This window comes from Peromyscus eremicus, chromosome 7, assembly GCF_949786415.1.
Source record: "Peromyscus eremicus chromosome 7, PerEre_H2_v1, whole genome shotgun sequence".
Taxonomy (NCBI): domain Eukaryota; kingdom Metazoa; phylum Chordata; class Mammalia; order Rodentia; family Cricetidae; genus Peromyscus; species Peromyscus eremicus.
This window is the reverse complement of record NC_081422.1, coordinates 107708002-107724470: the sequence shown is the minus strand read 5'-3', so window position 1 is coordinate 107724470 and position 16469 is coordinate 107708002. Positions and strand designations below refer to the sequence as shown.

The 16469-nt window shown below is 44.4% G+C and overlaps 2 protein-coding genes across 3 annotated transcripts in view; one reads left to right on the top strand and one right to left on the bottom strand.

Moving 5' to 3' along the window:
• The window catches only part of Fbxl2 (F-box and leucine rich repeat protein 2), a 50263-nt gene extending 47003 nt beyond the window's left edge, over positions 1–3260 (top strand). The window contains exons 15-16 of the mRNA XM_059269099.1: positions 1915–2127; positions 2770–3260. Coding sequence (XP_059125082.1) covers positions 1915–2127; positions 2770–2877 — 321 coding nt within the window. The 3' untranslated portion in view covers positions 2878–3260. The remainder of the gene's footprint in view (positions 1–1914; positions 2128–2769) is intronic.
• A 1383-nt stretch (positions 3261–4643) lies between these two features.
• Positions 4644–16469, bottom strand: part of Ubp1 (upstream binding protein 1) — a 48817-nt gene continuing 36991 nt past the window's right edge. For both annotated transcript variants that reach the window (XM_059268809.1, XM_059268810.1), the window contains 7 exons: positions 15854–15908; positions 15515–15608; positions 12584–12674; positions 11739–11857; positions 9276–9418; positions 8585–8636; positions 4644–6545 (listed from right to left, as the gene is read on the bottom strand). In XM_059268809.1, coding sequence (XP_059124792.1) covers positions 6508–6545; positions 8585–8636; positions 9276–9418; positions 11739–11857; positions 12584–12674; positions 15515–15608; positions 15854–15908 — 592 coding nt within the window. In that variant the 3' untranslated portion in view covers positions 4644–6507. The remainder of the gene's footprint in view (positions 6546–8584; positions 8637–9275; positions 9419–11738; positions 11858–12583; positions 12675–15514; positions 15609–15853; positions 15909–16469) is intronic.

Below are 16469 nucleotides of genomic sequence, written 5' to 3'. Positions count from 1 at the left end.
GGCTGAGCGTCCCTTACCCAAAAACATTTGGGACAGAGGCATTTGGGCTTCTAGACTGTTTCATTACACACTTGTCATACACACTTATACAGTGTGCTTGGATTAGTGCCCAAGCTAAAAACAAATTCATTTCTGTCTTGTTACTGTACTGTGTTCAACTGTGGCCTGTCTCAGGAGGTTGGCTGTGGATTTCCTATTTGTGGTACTGTGGTGATACTCAAACATTTTTAAATTTTGGAGGATTTAAAATTTTTACATTATGGATACACTCAACTACATAAATTTGACAACATAGGTGAAATGGACCAATAACTCATTTGATGTAAAATAACTCCCAAACTTCTCTTAAGGAAATTCACTTGTAATCTTTAAATTCCCCCAAATGTTCATTTATTTATTTATTTTTTAAAGTGGGAACTATTTTTTTTTTTTGGATTTATTTATTATGTTGTCTGCACGTATCCCTGCAGGCCAGAAGAGGGCGCCAGATATCATTACAGATGGTTATGAGCCACCATGTGGTTGCTGGGAATTGAACTCAGGACCTTTGGAAGAGTAAGCAGTGCTCTTAACCTCTGAGCCATCTCTCCAGACCCTCCCCCAAATGTTCATATACAAATGGATTTGCTTAAAATTCTTCCTAACATTTAAAGAATTAACAGGATTCTACACTGAGGAGCTTTCTGAGAAGTGTAACATCATAGTCCCAGTAACCCTGGGATGAAAAGAAAAGCCATGAGTAGGCTCAGTGGGGAAGGGTGTTTGCTGCCAAGCTTGACCCAGATGGTGGTAGAAAACAGCCAATGCCCCCAACTGTCCTCTGACCTCCACTTCTGCCATGCATTGGCTTACATGGCCTGCACATCCAGGGACCTCTGTCCATCCAGCTCTGAACTGACATTCTTGTCCACCAGCTGGGGCACTGCAGCATACCCTGCCCTTTCCTACTCAGCCCCAATACCACAGACATCACCTCAGTCTCTTCCTCAGGGACTCTCAGGCACTCTGTTTCTTTTCCCCTCTGAAGAACTTTTATATTAGTGTAGATTTTCCATTTTCACAGTGTAGAAACTGTCCAGTCGGAAGTTACTAAGTAAACTTGGCTGTGTAAACTACCCATTACTTTTGTAACCTTTATTATTACTACTTCCAAGAGGTTAATGATGTATGACTATGGGTCAGGGTCTTGGCCACCTGCACTTTTTAATGTGTGTATTATAGCTGTGCTAGGATAAGTGCATGTGACTGTGGGTGCTCATGGAAGCCAAGGACATTGGATCCTCCTCTGGCCAGAGTTACAAGCAGTCGTGAGCCACCTTACATGGGTTCTGAGAACCAAACTTGGCTCCTCTGGAAGAGCACGTGCTTTTAACTACTGAGCCACCTCTCCAGCCCTGGAAGTTTTAAAGGAACAAGGGCACCAAAACCACTGGCTTTACTGGGGAAGCCTCTACTCAAATGGTGAATTGGGCCATAAAATTGCTCAAGGGGTAAACTCTGAAATCCCCCCTGAAACATGTATTTCCTTATTTTGGGTTAAAGTTAGCTGCTATGGCCCGGGTACGGCAAACTCGGGGCCTTGTCAGCTCCTCCCTGGACAAGAAAACTGTCATGGCCATTTTTTGTGCTGGTCTTAGAGAAAACCCCAGACTAAGTGTTTCCTGCAGTACTGGATGCTGGGGGATTGTCAATCTGATGAGGTTTTTGTAGACCAGCCCTTACATCTTTCATTCATTCATAAAGGTGGCCCTCCCCAACACATGGCACAAAATTGCCAGCATGTGCTTTTCAGAGGACATATCACACACCTCACACCACAGCAAGCAGTTCCCCGGGGCACTTCAGGAGCCAGCTCTTACTAGCTGGAGCCTGCAATGAGGGTCCTCTGAAAGAACATTTCTTTCCCATCCCCAGAGCTTGTCCCACTGTGAGCTCATCACAGATGAAGGGATCTTGCACCTGAGCAGCAGCACGTGTGGGCATGAGAGGCTGCGGGTCCTGGAGCTGGACAACTGCCTCCTTGTCACGGACGCTGCACTGGAGCACCTGGAGAACTGCCGTGGCTTGGAGCGCCTGGAGCTGTACGACTGCCAGCAGGTCACCCGTGCAGGCATCAAGCGCATGCGGGTAGGTGTGAGGCCCTCCTTAGCAACTGAGGGATACACAGAAATCAAGATCTTGGCTGGTAAGAGCTCAGCAGGTGAAGGTGCTTGTGCCAAGCTGTCTTCCTGAATTCAAATCCAAGAATTCAAATCAATCTACACAAAGTAGACCAGAACCAATTCCCAAATGTTTTCTGACCTCCACATACATGCTGTGGCATGCACTCACACTACTGCACACATTGTACTTTAAAAAACAAACAAAAACGAAACTACATCCACTTTTCCAGTCTGTTGTGTTCATGCAAACTGGTCTGATTACACAGCACTTCCTTAGGCCTCTTCAAACATCTGTTCTTGGAGGTGGAGGTTCCATGCAGTCTGGTGATTGGCATCTTCGCAAGCTTCCATCTAAGGAAAGTTTGAAGTGTGGGGGCCATTTACAAATGGGCAATCATGGCCACTGGGAGACTGTTTCCACTTGTCTTTAGAAGGTGCTGGACTCTGGGGGTGGAAGGGAGTGTGATGGGAGCAGCTCTAGCTTACAGCAGTCTACCTTCCTAATACTAAGGTAGAGTCTATTTTAAATGACTTCAGGTTCTTGTAGGTTGTTGTCCAAGAATCCTAATACCAGGCCGACTATTCCCCCTTTCCCATCTCCTTCCAGGCTCAGCTTCCTCATGTCAAAGTCCATGCCTACTTTGCTCCAGTCACCCCTCCACCAGCAGTGGCAGGAAGCGGACATCGACTGTGCAGATGCTGTGTCATACTCTGACAGCAGCTGCTTAGGCCAAGGGCCCCATCTTCCAGGTTAGACCAGTCTCCTGATTGCGCCACCATCACCCAATCTCGACTCTCCATTGGGAAAGCATTACAGGTAAAAGACTTCGGCACAGATCACAGTAACTGGTGATACCACTCACCTTAACCTTGGCTGGGCTGCAAGCAAATCAAAGCCTGTGTCAGTTACCGTGTGGCAAGAGTGGTGTGGTGCAGCCAAGACCACACAAGTAACCCAGAGCCCTTTAGAGGTGGGTACGTGCCTAGGCACAGAGCCCCACCGGCTTTGCCAGCATCCTCCATAGACCTTCAGTGTTAGCACAACCTGAGCAGAGCAAAGCCTGCGGTTTTCTACCTGATCCTTAAGCCAGTGGCCTACTTTAATTCATGATGATCCCTACTGTTTGCAGGACTTTTCACTTTGAAGACTAACTAGCACCTTATCAACGTGACTGTACTGCAAACTCAGCATGGCTGGTAGTTTCATATGTGGAAACGTGTGTGAAAGGCATGCTAACACATTTCCATAAGACACCAAAGAAATGAGGACTTCTAAACTGGGTGGGGCAGGATCTTCACCGTTCTGTTTGTGTCAACTTGTCACATCCAATTCTAGAGACTAAAAACTAAACAAAAGCAACCTACTTTACACTGTCGTATTGGAAATGATAAGCCCTGCCATATGCTACAGCATACAGTGAATTTTTGTTAAGGGAAAAAAAGCCAATGATGTCCACACTTCTCAAAAAAAAAAATTGGGGGAACCTTGAAGAAATACAGAATTAAGGCTTAAGTTATCTACAATATAATCAAGTAAAAATAATGAATGGGTGCATGTAGAATGGATGTATTTTTTTTCAAATTTACTGAATTTTTAGAGATCATACCAGAACTATATTAAAGCTTCCCACATGAAAAACTCAAACAAGTCAAGTGTCTTTGGCACCTTTTAAACTCCTATTAGGCCCTTACAGTGCTCACTAGAATTGGTCAGAGGCTTTACTGCTATGATGCTCAAGCTGACAAATCTGAGCAAAGCCACTTTCCAAATGCAGGTATTTCTCTGTTACCCGAACTAAGGTAGGATGCCCAATCTTTTACTATGGCTGCTGTCTGCTCCATGCTGTCGACATTTACCACCACCTTCAATGTGACTTTAGGGATTAATGGTAGCTGAACCTTCCGAGCAATCACTCCCCAGCCAAAACTGCAAAAATGAGCTGTGTTTCTGTGGACAGGGTTACAGCCTCTGTGCACGCTGCCCCAGCTGCATTCTCAGAGGGAAAGCAAGTACACACATATACCCTGGAAATTCCTTAGGAGAATTCTTGTAAGCATTAGCTTACTGTGGGTTTGACTACCTCGTGACATGTTGCAGTATTCCCTGGTTTGAAGGCTGTATGAATATCACAATTTTACTATTTAAGTAACTGTAAGGGGGGGGGGGAGCGTGAAGCGTGTACTAGACTTGCTTTAGTGACTCATGAACTTATTTCTATTAAACGTTAGAGACAACCATACATCTTTCTGAGCTAGAGTGCAGCCGCCTATCATCAATGTAGGACTTGGTGCTCAGTGACCACACCTTCACTCACAGACTAGAAGAACCTCTTGTCAGAAAGCCTGACTTGTCTTCTGTAAGGTGGGGTAGTTCCTGTAATATCACCTTTGTGGAAAGCAGCAGCAAAGAGAGGGCAGGGGCAGCCCACAGGGTGGCCTGAGATGGCAGTAGTACAACTTAGATTTTAAATGAGTGACACATTTACAAAACAATCAGAAAACATTTATTACACTCAACTGTACATCCTAGTAACCAAAGTAGCAAACTGCTGGTGCTGTGGGTTCTATACAGTTTCACTGAGACAGACTAGCACTTTGTGCTGCTCAGCACAGTTTGAAGTCTGAGGAGCTTGTAAGTACTTTCACCCCACTTCTAAAACCTGATAAGGAATTCAAAATAGCACACAGCATTGAATGACATTTATTGTTCCATAAATCATGAGATCCAAAAAAGAAAGCTAACAGACAAGCAAAACTCTAAAAACAATTCAGAGATAAATTCGCTTTTTCCCCAAATAAGTGACTGGTACAGAAAGCATGTGGTCACAAGAGCAAAGGGAAGGGCAGATGGGAGCGCTCCCCTCAAGGGCTGCAGAGCCACAGCACTGCCGAGCCCAAGATGAAAACATGGAGACAGTCGAGTTTGTGGCAAATAATTAACCCCCATTATGAATAAAACGCAAGACGTTAAAGCCGTTCGTTACCCACTGAAGTAGTCATTCCTACCCACCTGAACAAGGGTCAGACAGACATTCACAGCCAGCAGCTGAGCGAATGGGCAGAGATGCTACATAATTCATTAAAATGGAAAAAAAGTTTTTTAAAACTCAGACCTGCCACAGGCCTCACAAAATGTTTGCTGATGAACTCTGGAGAGGTGGTGATGGGGAGGGAAAAGGCAAAGACTCCCTTGAGAGTGGTGTGTGAGCACGTGTGATCCTGTAAAGAGGCACACCTGTTACAAAGCAGCAAAGATGCAGGACACCTTAACAGCCCCTAACTAATCAGAGAGAGATCCATGATTGTACTCAAACTCGGCATCTGAGGGGAGGAGGGGAGGTTAGGGAACATTTTAGTGTCTTGTTGTGACATCTAGTGTTTCCATGGGTACTTGTGTCTCATTCAAAACAAAGATCCCTTTAACACCAAGTCAGAAGCTATCAACAATAATACTCTGTTCCCCCTGTTACATCACCTAGTTCTAATGTCTGGGGAAGGGCTTTAAACATGTTTAAGAACAGAGCCAGGCACAAAACAAGTGAGTGCACACCTGGAGTCCCAGCTGCTTGGGAGGCTTAAGTGTGTATGGGGCGGGGAGGGGGTGGAGAATAGGGGAGACGAGAAAAGAAAACCACATGAGTTTAAAAGGCAACGGGGTTTTAAAAGGTGAAATCTGGAAACTAAAAGACTAAACATGGAAGCGAAAGCCGAACACCCAAGTCTTTGTACCTATTAGGGTTTACACTGACCTCACACCAAGGTACTGCGGATAGCATGCTCATCTCCTCTGCTTGGCTCTTCCCTGGTCTGGCATGATCCCCTTGGATGCACACCTTCAGACACGATCACTTCTGAGAAGGTGCTCAGCCTCTTACCTGACCAGTGCCGCTGTGTCTGCAGCACAGCTCCCCAGAGAACACACCCTGTCTCCGCCCCAGGTCAGCTAAGGGTCAGGCAACAAAAGCCAGACTGGTACAGAAAGGGAAATGCCCACGGCTGAGTTTTTACATTCATTTCAAACCGCTACAGTGTCAAAAGCCAGCAGAGACTGCTTCGGGAGCTCTGGCCGCTGGCCCTGCTAGGGAAGTGGGCACTTGTGCCTGCGCGGTGGCCGGGAGCTGGTTGCACGTTGACTGATGTGCTCGCTCTCATGAGGGTACTGGGCTGTGGCAGTGACAATGAGGAGACTTGTCTCTCCTACAGCTCATTAGGAAGGTCATCTTGTGTTTTCAATATGAAACATTTCACAGTAAAATCCAATCCCAAGACTTCTTGGATTCAGTCTTCACACACTTTTAAGCATGACTTTATTTGGTACTGAATAGAGTTCAGTCTGTATAAGGTATCACTTCAAAATTATGTGAATACCATCATTATTTTCAGCTGCCAAAAAAAAAAAAAAAAAAAGGAGAAAGTTAAAAAAAAAACCCTAAACTTAGAAAAGAAACAGTATTAAAGATGGAAATGTACAATCTGCTTCAGAGTTTCCAGCTTGATAAAAAGCTAATTGCTTTGCTCTGCTCTAGCTCTGCTTCCCTGGGACAACTCCATGTACGCATCCCTGGAACACACTGCTCTGGGACCCCTGTCCCTGAACTGCTTGCCGTCCAGGGAAGGGCTTGGGAGGACAGCACAGATAGCCTTTATGTACACTAGGCCAAAGCACTGTGTGAGGGCAGAGCTGAGAAAGCCCTGCACCTCTCTTTCCTGGAAAACTGAACCCTCAGAGGCAGAGATCTAGCAAGACTGCCTAATGGCCTCAGAAAACTGAGATGCAGTGAAGGCATTCCTGAAAACAGAAATGGAGGTTTTCATGTGGACGAAGTCTCACAAACAGTAAGCTAAGACTGGAGAGAAGTCTTGTAAGGACTAATTCTGTATAAAGAGCCACGAGTTTCACAAGATACAAGTATGTGATTAAGCATGGGTTTCTGGGTTTTCTGGAATTTTGTAAGATAAAAGCTATACAGTTTTGAAATTAAAGCTGTTTCTGCACATGACTAAGAAGTGAGCCAGTTCACTGCTGCCTTAGATCTGCAGGCAGCTTGATGGCCAGTGGCATATATCACCATCAGGTATAAAAAGAAACTGTCATTTTAACCCTTTTGGGCTGCTTCTTTGCAACGATTACCAGAAAAGGGGGACCTGAGACCTTGTCCTCTTCTAGGAGAGAGGAGTCTGTGCTGAGGCCATCTTAACCCATGTTCTGCCTTCACGAATCCCTTCCCTCTCTAACTTTGTAGTTTGGAGCTCACCTGACCCGGACCTCTTCCCACACTGCTCCCTAATTAGCGCTGTCAGCTCGCCAAGCTCTCAGTCACTTCTGACATCCAGAAACTTGTAAATTAGTACCTCAAGCCCAAGGCACCTCAGAACGGTACAATTAGCTGCCTGCTTGACAAACCAAGTTATTTTGCATCAACCTTACTTACCTCTCTGATGAGGCAGTCGCCTGCCCTGGCAATCACAACTACTCCCCATCAAACAGGGAGCCCAGTGAGCTCTGTCCACATGTCCATACACTCCCGTTACCTCTGGCCTAGACAGACTGCCTACCTTCCAGTTTTGCCATCTTGTAATTTCCACAGTTGTAGAAGAAAAATCCAACCCCATTATTCCTTTGTTTAAACCACTTCCCTAACTTCCCAACCCATCTGAAATAAGAGTCAATGACCATCATCACCAGCCATCACTGTACGCCAGGGCCTGCCTCTCTCCCTGAACCCACTCTCCTCTGCTCACCCTAACCCTACATGGCAGCTGCATGGTGTTCTTCCAGGCCTTACAGAAGCCAAGTGCATTCTTCTGCACAGTCCCACACTGCCCTTGGCCTAGTCCTGTGGCCAGCTCATTTTTCAGATCACCTCAGAAAAGCCTTCTGTAACAGCGCCATGCTTCGCCTCCCCGATTAGCCCCACACTCTCTCTTCACAGCACCTAATACTGGTCTCTTCTGTGCCTGTGGCCAACTCTGACTTCCCACTGTCCCGGTTTCATTCCAGCACTAACACAGTCTGGGATGTGGCGCTCAGCAGACACTGGCAGAATGGACAGTCACCTAGAAAAATCAACCCTTTCTACATCTACTAGATAATTTCTATTAGAAACACTAAAATTACTGCTCATCCATGTTCCAACCTCTTACAATTAGCTAAGACATCTTTGTCAAGAATATTCACACATAGCTAGGTGGTGGTGGCATATGCCTTTAATCTTAGCACTCGGGAGGCAGAGGAGGCCAGCCTGGTCTTCAGAGCTAGTTCCAGGACAGCCAGGGCTACAAGGAGAAACCTTGTCTGGAATAAACAAAAGAAAAACAAAAACAAAAAAAAAATAGAATATGCGCATACAAGAGAGCTGCTATCAGGGGCACACTGTCCTTCATGATCACAACATGCCGAGGCACACATACATGGAAAGTACCTTTCACTGTAGAGAATAAAAAACAACTCTCGTCTTGAAAGTTCTGAACCATCTAGAAAGATAAAGCAGACGTGTAAGTGTATAAGACCCACCAGTTCTTAACTAACCATACACGGTTAAATCTGTGGCTAAAGGACTATAGCATAATCCTTACATCTTTCTTACACAAATATAGGATCCAAATAATCCATGATGGCAGTATGAGATAGTCAAAGTTTACACCTGTTACCCTGGAGCCACTGAGGAGAATGCTGTGCCAGGTCCTATGGATACTGACTTAAAGATTATGCAGACTGTTTCCCTGTTATTACTGCCTGTCAGTGAACATAGCTTGAGCAGGGGGCAGGCTGTATTTGTAATATTACGTGTTTTAAAAATACTGCTCTTCCAATAATGTGTAAAATATATCTAATGCCTCACCTCCCAGGAAGGACAGAAGCCTGTCACTAACCTTAGAGCCCCAAAAAGTATTTCAAAAAGGTTAGGGAAAGCTCAGTCTGCTTTCCCCGACTATCCCTTCTCTACTAAGATGCTCTAACTCTTGGTTATAAACTCTTACACATTTTGATCCCAGCTCTTTAAAAATGACTATCAAGACTTGCAAAAGAAGTCAGCAGCATTTGCTACAGTTCCAACAATGTAGACCAGTACCACTGGGACAGGAAGAGTGACTACTGCCTCTTTGATTTACCTGGTCACTAACAAGAATGTGGATACCAGTGGGGCCCTGTCTGTAAACCTGGTTAATTTGGTGGAAAGGAATATTAAACACCGAGGCAAGTTTTCGAGCAACTTCTGAGGCAACCATTTCTTCCAAGTAGATTGCATGATAAACTGAAAAAAAAAGAAAAATAGCACTTTAACAATAATGTTTGATCTGATCTATGCTTGACCTATACAGTCACCCTTTTCAAAATGCCAAAGTAATAAAATGCAAACTAGAAACAGGGACAAGGTAACATTTCTTTGCCCTCTTAAGATCTCTACCCACTTATTTGAAGTAAAGAACACATTATTTATGGTCATGTATAATAAATACTAATCCTGTACTATATGATGTGACTTTATATTTTTTTTGCAACAAAGTCTCATATATTAAGGGTTTAAAAAAAAAGAGCATCAGCTGGGCATGGTGGTACACTCCTTTAATCCCAGTGCTTGGGAGGCAGGTGGATCTCTTGAGTTAAGGCCAGACTGGTCTACAGAGTGCATTCCAGACAGCCAAGGCTACACAGGGAAACCTTGTCTAGGGGGAAAGGGAAAAAAAAAAAAAAAAAGAGCATTAGGGATCAGGGTAATGGAACTTACAATGGATTGGGGCAAAGGATGAAAAAATTGTGCATGAGCTAAGATGTCATTGTGTTGTAGACACAATGGGAGATGTCTGCTGTACAAATTATGTCACAAGCAAGTTGTTTTTTTTTTTTTTAAAAAAAAAAAAAACAATGTGTTTCTAATAATGCATAAAAAGAACTCTAAAAAGGAGTTTGAACCAGTAATTCTCCAACTGAGGATTTAAGAGCAACAATTCCCTGTGTCACCTCCTATATATACACCCAATCAAAAGAAATAGAGACACCACCACATGACAGGTAAGGACACAGACAACGAAGTCTGCTTCTGTTTTAGGGAAAGTCCCAGCCTCAGTTCAACATCCACGGTTCTGTTATTTATGTCCATGACTTAAACTCAGAAGTGTGAGTGTCGCTCAAGGGGTTATTGCTCAACCACTGACTCAAGCCAGACATGGATCTGCAATAGGGGAACTGAAAAGTTGGCTTCCCAAATGAGCAGCTATGTGTACAGGAATGTTTACTAATTACGCACTTGGAAAAGCTTTGGATTAAAACTCAAAACTAAAGGCAACTCTGAAGGATTACCATATCAATGACTGGGGACCAGGTTCCTGCCCTCTGGCTCTTTTAATTAAGTGGAAGCAACTTTCTGTTTATGGGAACAGGGTCAAAGTCATTGTTCACATGCTGTGATGGCAGAGTTCAGTGCAGAAAAGCCCCTGTGGTTGAAGTTCACTAAATGTGAATGGTCAAGGATAAAGGTGTCCAGTGTCTCCGCCTATCCCACACCCCTGCCAGCACTCATCTCTGAGGACACATATTCCGTAACACTATACTCTGGCAAAAATGGGATGATGTGTACGATGAAGTGACACAGGAGGGCTCCTTTAAGAATTTGTGTCCTCCATCTTAAAAGTCACAGCTCATACCTGGGGTTAAAGGACATAAATGGAAAGGCCCAGAGTTGTGATTTACAACTCTCCCAATTATTTAAAGAAATCCAAGCCATGAAGTGTTTTTCAGAGCTCTACCCACTATCAGGGTAAGTAACAGCCTCTCTGAATTCCATAATACGTGTTTCTCTGAAGCTGAGTGTCACCTTCATTCTGTTCAGAATGTGAGAATAGGGGACATTACTACCACCATACAAGTGAGAGGAAGGTGTAGTGATGTACATCTGTAATCCCAGTACTTTGGAGGATGAGGCAGGGGAATGGCAGCTCTGAGGTCAGCTTAGACTACTTCGTAAGACGTTGTCTAGCCTCTCCCTTTCCCAAAATTTTTATATTCAAAGGAGGGAGGAAAGAGACAGGAAAGGCCAGACTTCTTCATATTGTCCAACTGAGAGAGATCTGCAGGACAAGAAGCCCTCTTCACTCACAAGGTAAGCAAAGCAACTGTGCTAACCAACCCTGACCAAAGACACAGCACCCACCTTCCAACCTGCATGGAACACAATGGATGCTCACCCCAGATGGGTCTACACGGGAGGAAGACTGCTACATAGACTCCCATTTGCTCATGTGTGATAAGGCCCCCTCTCCCCATCTAGGTCAGTGAAATGGGGGAAGAAAGAGAAACCCTCTTGTTTCCCCAGCAAGCTGGCAATGTTACATTTATTCGGAGAGGTCTCAACATGTTCAAGTTATTGTATTGCTTCCTGGTATTTCATGCATAGAGCTATATAAAAAAGAGATCTACAGCATGCACAGCGGAGACCTAAGGAAGTTTCTAGTTTCTTCCTTCCCCAAGGACATGGCCCTACAGCTGCCTCTGTCAACTCTGTAGTGGGACCTCCACCAGTTCATTTCTGACAGTCTTAGGAAGGACAGGAGACCTCAAGTGCCCTCAATACCCACCGCAGGGTGTCCCACTGCCATTCTCGCCTCCACTGCCGGCAGCTTGTGGCTGCTCTTGCAGCACAGTGCTATTCGGCTGCTCCTGGCAGACATAGATGGTTAAGCGGGGTCTAACTGACCTGTAAATCAGAAGATGCCATCAATGAGACTAGGAGAGGAAGTGGCCTCAGCACATGTACAATCAACAACTACAGGAATCTAAGGTCTATTTTTCCTTATGAGAACTTTACAGTGTTTTTTCATTATGCAAGATAATTTTCTAATAAAAATATAAAACCACACACCTCACAACAACTACCACAGGTCCAGACTCTAAACCATTGAGATGGTCTGTCAGATGCTGGTAAATTTAAGTTTCAAGATTGATTAAGCAATCTGCAATGAGTAAGGCTCGAGTTCCTAAACTCTCACCACACAAGTCTAAAGACAGGAATGGCAGGCAGTAGGTCTCAAAGCCAGCACAGCCACAGTTCGAGCATTCTAATTGACAGTTACAAGTTCACATTTAATAACTGCTTAACAATAATCATGACCTTGAAAACCATAGATTCTGTAGAGCTCACCTAAATTAGAAGTTTTGTTTTCTTGGCAACAAACCCAGTCGTCTTCAAGAAATCAGTCCTGCCCATGTGCATTGCTACCAGTCTTAGTCTACCTCTGCCCTCATCAGTGCCTGCCCTGAAGGTGTACACAAAACAGTCTTCTCGTGAGCACGAGGTTGCCGGTACTCGGTGGCGCACACAGGCACACGCCAACCTAGCGTGGAAACACATTCTGCCCACCAAATCCCCCACGCAGAGAAAGGTCCATTCTCATTTCTCGCAGAACAGTCTATAGTATTTTACCTTGACTTCAGGGAATTATAGAGCCGAATTCCATCGGCTGCACCACAAATCTGAACTAAATCCTCCTTTGTCAGCTTTAATAAGTCGGCACCTGGAAAACAGCAGAGAGATCCTCAAATAAGCAGGGGATGGATACAGCAGGTGCTTCATGGGGCTCTGTCTTCATATGGTTCTGTCCTTTTAAGCAGCATCTGGTGTCCTGAATTACACACACCCACGAGTAACACACATCTGTCCTTCTGAGCAACAATGTGCTAAGGTAACAAGGTGTCAAAAGGCCCGTGTGCTCTTAATACAATACTCCCATACTGCCTTTCTTTCCTTGTTGCTGGGCTATGGCTACCCATGTTTCTGACCGCCCCCCCCCTTGCAATCTTTCCATTTATTTATTTATTTAGTTAGTTTTTTCGGGACAGGGTTTCTCTGTGTAGCTTTGTGCCTTTCCTGGATCTCGCTCTGTAGACCAGGCGGGCTTCAAACTCACTGAGATCCGCCTGCCTCTGCCTCCTGAGTGCTGGGATTAAAGGCGTGCGCCACCACCGCCCAGCTTTTTTTTTTTAAAAAAAAAAAAAAAAAGTAAGTGGAATCATAGCATCTGGAGAACTTGCCCAAAGCTACCAGTGAGTGGTAAGCAAAGTGGAGATCAGGTCGCATTACACAATTTAAGTTACGACACTCTGTTACAGCTCCATCTCCACAGCCAATTCTAATAGGAACGCAAGCCTAGTAGAGAATCACTCTGTTCTTTAAGATCTCCTCCATAAGTCCTTGGCCTTAAAAGCAAGAAAAGGCCAGTGTGTGTAAGGGAGACATGGATACAAGACTGCACAAGCACTGGGCAACAGCTAAGTTGGAGTGGTCAAAGGAAGTCCTTCACATGCCTTCCATACTTTTTATTATGCTTGGATATGTCCACAAAATCTTGTTTTTAACTCTTTTAGTATCAGTCAAGACCCATACTTCCAGAATGAAGGTATGATTTCAGATAATGATATCTACTCCCATATGTAACAAGATAACGGGGTTGTCTTTATGTTCATAGGCTCAAAAGGGTGAGCCTGATGGAGTCCTAGTTTGTAAAGAGAATCAAGACCAGAGATCCTAACGCACATGCCATGAGTCATTATGGAGACACTCTTGGAATGAATTAGCAGAGAAAGAGGTTCTCTCATCTACTGGAGTCATAAAAACACAGCTCTGAGGCAGGGCTCCCAGTTGTGACAATTGTAACCCAAGAAGAGAAAGGGACAGATGGTGTATCACAGTTCTTTCTGACATGTGACTGACTGTAAGAGATCTCATTGTCCTCTCCATTCTCTAAGTGCTGTGGCTCAGGCGATGTGCCAAAGGGCAGCTCTGCATGAACCAAAGGAAGCCCCCAGATTAAGGAAAAAGCAGAATGCCAAGTCCTGTGATCACTGTACACAAGGACAAAATCTTAAAGCTCCACAGAACACACGTGGGTTTGCATGACGAGCAGGCTCCAGCTGTCAGAGGAGGTTCTATGGGCTGTGCTTTCCATCCGCTTGTCCTATAAAGGTTCATGAAATCCCTCTCCCCTCATCTTGAATTCTGTGATTCACACATTAAAGGCTCTATTTAATCATATAAATATGTGGATCACAGCTAGCAAATTACTTCCATGTGGCATTTTAACTTTAGCGTCCAAGAGCTACACAAGGAGTAACTCCTCAAAGCACAGACAATACAATAAATGACATAATAGACACCCACTGTTTTGTTTCCTTCAGCTGGGTATGTACATACATGTCTGTCCTCTTAAAACTGTTTCAGTGGCCACACACACACACACACACACACACACACACACACACACACACACGCAAAAGGAATGCTAGCTGCTGCATCTCTGTGGCCCAGCATTTCTCAGAATGTTTGGCCAGGACACATTAGCAAATGTACTATGGGGAAAGGCACAAGGGCCACACACATTTTGAAGACTGCCCCTGCCTCTTGCATGCTCTCCAAACAACCATACTACCTGGGGCAATGCTGCTTGACACCTAAAGTCCCACCAGCGCATTCCTTTAGTTTCCTGTGCAGAAAAAGAGTAGGCTGTCTATGACACCCACACTTGAGCAAAAGCACACAAATGAGATACTGCTCTATGTGAAAAGGCTAAAACCACAGGATACAGGGCAGCCTTGTAGGATCTGAGATCATAAGGCCAAGGAAGAAAGGGCCAGATTCAAAGGGCCATATCCTGTAGGCTTCTATTTATTTAACATTCTTACCATGACCAATTCACAGGCAGGACAGTTCAGTGTGTGTGGGAAAGGTGTGTGTGGATAGGGGGAAGACTGATCTTACAAAGATGCAGCAGGACAGAGAGAGCACCTGGGCAGACAGACACCCTACCTCTGTGTCTATCTGCAGTGGTGGCTGCACAGATCTACACACACAGCACAGTTGACAGATCTATACACCCAGGATTGTGCTGACTTCTGGTTGTGAGACACTGAGTGAATGGAATGCGTGCTGGATCATCTTCAAACTGTCTTTATAGTTTATCATAAAAAAATATTATCTCAAAGTAAGTTAGAATTGGGGCTGGGGAGATGGCTCACCAGTTAAGACCACAGTTCAGGTCCTAACACCCATGTTGGGGAACTCACAACCACTAACTCCAGCTTCAGGGGTTCTGATACTTCTGGCTTCTATGGGCACCCACACTCACATGCATATACCTAGACACAGGCACACACATACACACATAATTTTAAAGTAATACAAATAAATAGAATGAAAGTATCACATGAAACTGTCTTGAGTGGACTGGAACAATGTTAATTTCCTTGTTTGGAAGGAATTTAACAGGGAGTCACAACCAAGGAAAACTGGGAGACAAATTCTTAGTTAATAAAACCACAAAAACACACAAATAAAATACTGTCATGCACCCACACATACCTGAAAAATTAGAGAACAGTCTTGTGTAGGAAGAGAACCTGTTTTTGAGCAGCCACTGCTGTGTTTCCTGGGTTGTAGCTGAAGGCTGGATTTGCTATTAATGAAGAAAAAAAAAGTGAGCATAGACAAAACCATTCAAACTTAAAAACCAAAACCAAAACCCAAACAAACAAACCCCATGTCACTGGCATGTCATGAAGAATGTTTAAAAGCTAAACTCAAAGGCCTTAAGTCTGAAGAGAGAACACAGCTGATGACCGAGCAACCCACACAACTTGGTCAGAGTGTTTAAAGTGCAGGACCTTAGCAGTATTGAACACTTCCAAGGAAGATACTTACTTCCCCAGACACCTGTGCAACTCCATCTCCCTGGTGATTTGGGGATGAAGAATTGCTGGAGAAAGGAAAAGGAACAGTTTTTAACTTTTTTTTTTTTTAAGTCAAGAAGCGAAAGGTTAGTGCACAGGTCATTTGAAATAGGACAACACCGTGGAGAGAGCTGTGTAAGCTTGCAGAGGCTGCACACAGTAGGGCGAGCACAGAGGACTTGACAAGACTGACAGCAGCACTGTGTGTGGTGGGCACTCTGGAGTGTGCCCTTGAGTTCTTGTATGGGTGCCAGAAAAATGAGGAAGGTATGCATTCATTTGAGTTAGGAAAATACGGGAAATTAAATAAGATACGGCTAAAAATAACTGTAAAACACTAATAAAATAGGCTCTAAGAAACAGGGATCCTAACTAAATATACAACTCTGTCTTTAATTGATATATCCACCCATGAGAAATGAGGAAATTAAACAAACACCTGTGACCATTCCTGTGAGTCTCAGGTATAAAGAAAACTGCAAATAATTTCAGAGAACAGGCACCTTGCCCATCCTGAGCAGGGTTCCTTTCTCAGCACCAGCTCTCCACTGCCTATACCTGACATTATTCTCCGGTCACCAGAACTT